Source organism: Eulemur rufifrons, chromosome 18 (assembly GCF_041146395.1).
Source record: "Eulemur rufifrons isolate Redbay chromosome 18, OSU_ERuf_1, whole genome shotgun sequence".
NCBI lineage: Eukaryota > Metazoa > Chordata > Mammalia > Primates > Lemuridae > Eulemur > Eulemur rufifrons.
The window spans coordinates 16,330,311-16,335,398 of NC_091000.1; the positions used below are offsets into that span (position 1 = coordinate 16,330,311).

At 48.4% G+C, this 5,088-nt stretch overlaps 1 protein-coding gene across 1 annotated transcript; it reads right to left on the minus strand.

The window, feature by feature from the left end:
* Positions 1-291: 291 nt before the first annotated feature.
* SMIM43 (small integral membrane protein 43) lies at positions 292-483 on the minus strand. The gene has a single exon (XM_069493461.1). The coding sequence runs from the start codon at positions 481-483 to the stop codon at positions 292-294; it is 192 nt and encodes a 63-aa protein (XP_069349562.1).
* Positions 484-5,088: the final 4,605 nt, after the last annotated feature.

The window sequence follows — 5,088 nt, forward strand, 5'->3', positions numbered from 1 at the left end:
TCGGGCTCCAAAGGCTGATCGCCTCTTTCTTCCATCTCTCCGCGTCCCAGAACAACTCGGGGTCCCTCCCGAAGGGCACAGCGCCAGCCCAGACCCCATGTACCCGCCGTCCCTGGCACCCGAGCATGTCAAAGAGCAGAGACACTGGTCCCTCCGCCGCTCCCTCTCCCGCCTGAACGGATCTGCCAGCGCCGCGGAGCCCCGCACCTGGATGCTGGGCGGCCGCGCGGACGGAGAATCCAGGCGAAGACTCGGCCCGGTGCCCGCGCGGCTCGGTGGTCGCACCCCGGGTCACACCGCTTGCTCGCGGGAGAAGCCCCAGGGCTCGCGGTGCAGCGAGAGGCGCCCGGGTTGGAGCGCCCCGGCCGTGCTGGCCACGGAGTTCTTCAGCTGCTTGATGACCACGAAGAGGAGGAGGAAAAGTAAGAAGAGCAGGAAGAAGAAGAGCGCCAGGTAGAGCAGCAAGTTGAGTTCCCACTCCATGCTGGAGGCGCGGGCGTCCGGTGGCCGTGCGCGCTCGGCGCGGGCTGCAGCTGGAGGGCGAGGCGCGCCGCCGGCACACCCACCCCGCGCGCTCCGCCCGCCCCGCGCTAGAGCGCCGCGCTTTGGGCGCCGACTCCGGGGTCCGCGCTCGGCCTCCCCCAGCTGCGAGGAAATGCGCCAAGGAGCTGGTGAGATCCGGATCTGACACTCGGTGCCAGGCACGAGAGCCTTGTGATTGAGATCCTCCCCTGTGCTCTGGAGCACGCCAGCAGATTTCCTGGGAGCGAACTAGAGCGGGCGGGGACACGAGAAGAGATAAGGACTCGTCGCCCAGTGGGTGTCAGGGCTGATGTTTTGCAAATGATTTTAAGATTTCTACCCCCAATAACCTGTAGGGTCCCTAGGCCCCCTCCCTTGCTGATTCTCATTATTTCCTCCTGTTCCGGCTTTCCGAAAGTGCAGGTGATGATGCCAGGGCGCAGAGACCCAAAGGAATTAAGGGCTACGATGACGACGGGGTCTGAAAGGCTATCAGAAGATTCCGTGCCATGAGGTGATTTACTGTGCCTGAGTGAATTCCAGCTGAAACTGCCTTGCTCTTCAGAGATGCAGATGCACTCAGTATGGAGTGTATTTTTCTGTGGACAACAGGTCATTTGGAAAAGCATTACAATTAAAATGCATTTCAAACGTTATATTGTACAAAGCTTTCAAATGTTGGCTTGAAAGTCAATTTCTTTGGTGAAAAGAGCAAAATAATTTACTCAAAGTGACTCTTTAAGTCCCTAATACCTCTCTGTGTTTGGTTGACATCACCCATATGGTGCAGCCCTGGAAGAAACTCAGTTTATCTCTTACTGTGTAACAAATAACCCCCACACTCAGTAGCTTAAAACAACATAAACATGAAGAGGGAACATTGGTTGTCTCTCACGGTTTCTGTGGGTCAGAAATTTGGGAGCCTTAGCTGAGCGAGTCCAACTTGGGGTCATGCGTGAGGTTATAGTCAGAGTCAGCCAGGGCCGCAGGCCTCTGAAGGCTTGTCTGGCCCTGAAGTATCCACTTCCGGGGTGGCTCACTCCGGTGGCGGTGGCTGGCAAGTGACGCTGGTTGCTGGTGGGAGGCCTCAGCTCCCTCCCAGGAGCCTTCTCCACAGGACTGCTTGGGTGTTCCCAACACAGCAGCTGGCCTCCGCCAGAACCAGTGATCCCAGAGAACAAGGCAGAAGCTGCAGTCACAAATCACCACCTCTGCAGTGTCCCACTGGTCAGCCCTATTCAGTGTGGAGTCCAAGGACATGGGGGGAAGTAAAGATGGCCCCTAGACTGTCACAACTGCTGATATAGCAGGTTATCATTGCCCGTTTTGTGGGCCCCCAACTTTATTTCATTCTTTATTTGTGAAGATACATGAGAGCCCTCTAGACTGAATTCAAGGGGATGAGGCCTGACAACACCCCAGCCTATATAGTATTTGGCTGTCTGTAGTAAGTGCCTGCTCGGCTGTGGAAAAAGCTGTGAACCGGAAGTCTCGAGGACCGAATTGCAGACTCAGCTCTACCTATAAGGGGTTATCTTTTCTGTGTGACTCTCCGTCCGCTTACCTGTAACATGTCTTGCTTAGCTTTCCATCGGATTTCTTTGTGAGGATCAAAAGTGAGTGGATGTTAGATGAGAATGTATTTTTCTGTATAAATGTCAGATACTATTATTATTCTATTACCGAGGGTCTCCAGTGTTACAGCGTACTGTGCAAAATTCTCAGGCCCTAGGCTTCTCCACCAGTTATCTTACTGCATAAGGAATATCTCTCAATAATGCTATATTATTGATCCACTTTGTGGGCAGTGGTGTACTGAAACTGGCTTATAATGACTCACAAGAGCTGATTGCTCAATTTTGTAAATCAATTATTAAAATAAAGCTATTAAAATTTAAATTATGGCCGGGCGCGGTGGCTCACGCCTGTAATCCTAGCACTCTGGGAGGCCGAGACGGGTGGATCGCTGGAGGTCAGGAGTTCGAGACCAGCCTGAGCAAGAGCGAGACCCCGTCTCTACTAAAAATAGAAAGAAATTATATGGACAACTAAAATATATATATACAAAAAATTAGCCGGGCATGGTGGCACATGCCTGTAGTCCCAGCTACTCGGGAGGCTGAGGCAGTAGGATCGCTTAAGCCCAGGAGTTTGAGGTTGCTGTGAGCTAGGCTGACGCCACGGCACTCACTCTAGCCAGGGCAACAGAGTGAGACTCTGTCTCAAAAAAAAAAAAAAAAAAAAAAAAATTTAAATTATATAAACTTACAACTAAATGAATTACGTTAATAACAAAAGTAATTAATTCTCAAAACTCATCACTTCCTAATTATTTACTACTTTTCACTATTATCTATGCACTTGAGGTTGCTTACGTCTGTCGTAGCCGTGTGGTAGGAATACTGTATAATGGTATGTTACTGCACATCTCTTCCCAGCTGTGTTCAGTGATATCGTCTTGGTAACTTGAAATTGGCCATGGTGAGAGTGTTTGTCCGGAGGAAATGGACAAATGTTACAGATCAGGACTGGAGAGGCAGCTGTTACGTTAACCAGCACACCACTGCTGGTGGAACTATCGAGAAAAAATTGAAGTCTTATACAGGTTTAGTAGAGATGTGTCATTTTTTTTACTTCCCAGAATCCATACTCCTCCACTGTAGATACCACATGTTCCTACTGGTGGAATTCTCCATTTTATGTCATCTTGGCAAGAGGACAGGTCCCAGTGCTTATTTTCCATTGCCACCTCCCATTATGAAAACCAAGGGGATCAGATGTATCTTTTACTGATTCTTTTTTTTTTTTTTTTTTTTTTTTTGAGACAGAGTCTCACTCTGTTGCCCAGGCTAGAGTGCTGTGGCATCAGCCTAGCTCACAGCAACCTCCAATTCCTGGGCTCAAGCGATCCTCCTGCCTCAGCCTCCCGAGTAGCTGGGACTACAGGCATGTGCGACCATGCCTAGCAAATTTTTTCTATATATATTTTTAGTTGTCCATATAATTTCTTTTTATTTTTAGTAGAGACAGGGTCACTCTTGCTCAGACTGGTCTCGAACTCCTGAGCTCAAACGATCCACCTGCCTCGGCCTCCCAGAGTGCTAGGATTACAGGCGTGAGCCACCACGCCTTTTATCAACTCTTGATGCAGTATGGGGATGAAGGCAGGAAGAGCCATGCCAGAAATTTAGCCAAATATCCTCAATTCCAGGACTTTGAAGCTTGGGAGCTGACAGAACAGGAGCAATGTTTGGAGGCCAGGTGCACCCCAGGTGCAGGGGCTCTCTGAGGGTCAAACCAGTCCCAGAACTGACTGGGGATGGCTCCCCCTGCCTGCCTCAGCAGCACCCTCAGCTCCTGGCCCTTTCCCAAACTGGGTCCTCCTGCCTCCTTCCCATTTCGTAAGCTTCCGCTGGTTTTCCAGGAAGGCTTGTTGCGGCTAGGCAGAGTGGTTAATGCCAGTTTGCAGGTGATAATGGTGACGCATAAAGAAAGTGTTACATACTTTGCACATGTTAAGCACTCTAATCAACAAGGTGGGCTGATGCGATGGTAGTGGCTTATCAGGACTTATTAACATTAGTGTCACTAAAGTTGGCATATACTCTCCATTGCTAAATTTGACTGGCTTTAAGAAAACTGAAAAATTTTTTTTTAAGAATCAACAAGGTGTTTGATAGAAAAGGCATATGCCATTTGACACATTGCTATTCAGATATCCAAGCCATCAAAGGATGGACATAGAAGTACAGAGAGCTTAAGTGACCTGCTCAAGGCCACACAGCTAGCATACTGGGCTGTGAACCCAGGGAGTTTAGCTCCAGGGCCTGCACTCCCACCCCCACTGATATACTGCCTCATGGGGAAAAGTACACTCATGGGGAAAAGTACACTTTTCTTTATGCAAGATCATCAAATTAGTGACCATATTTTTTCTTTTGACTGCCAAACTAAAAAGAAACAAATTTCAAAATACGCATACCTTTTGCTTACATACATCTCGGCTGATACCTTTGAAATCTTGAAGGTCAAAGCTTCACAGGAGCCAGTGTTTGCCTGCAGGACGCTGGGGAAGGAGGCCGAGGGATGGTTTCATGTTGCCAAGCTCAAACCCATCTCAGCCTTCCTAACTGCAACTATTTAGATTATCCATTTATCTGAGCAGCTTAAGTAGATTTATAAATATTAACTAATAAATCCTCATATTCACTGTCCATAGAATTTGTATTTACAATAATATTGCTGCCACAAAGAATAACATGTTACACTTAGTAGATGCTCCCGATGCTTTTTAGCCTCTAGTCGTATTTATACACCTCATAAGATGGTCTGAACTTGGGTTTGTAGTACATAAATGACTCCTTAAAAATAAGGCCCAATCTTTCTCTTCCTAAAGATGCACATTCATGGAAATCCATAGAAAGAAAACCTGAGCATTTTAAAAGGCAGAAAGGGCACTCACCATAGGTAAGACCCTGGCTGGTTCCAGCAGCTAAAAAGTGAGCCCTCTTGATGCACAAACAGGTAAGGTTGAGGGAGCTGTGTCACTACAGTCCTGTTCCACTG

Excerpts from the sequence above, each read along its gene's own strand:
- SMIM43 (XM_069493461.1), bottom strand. The coding sequence starts at position 483 with ATGGAGTGGGAACTCAACTTGCTGCTCTACCTGGCGCTCTTCTTCTTC.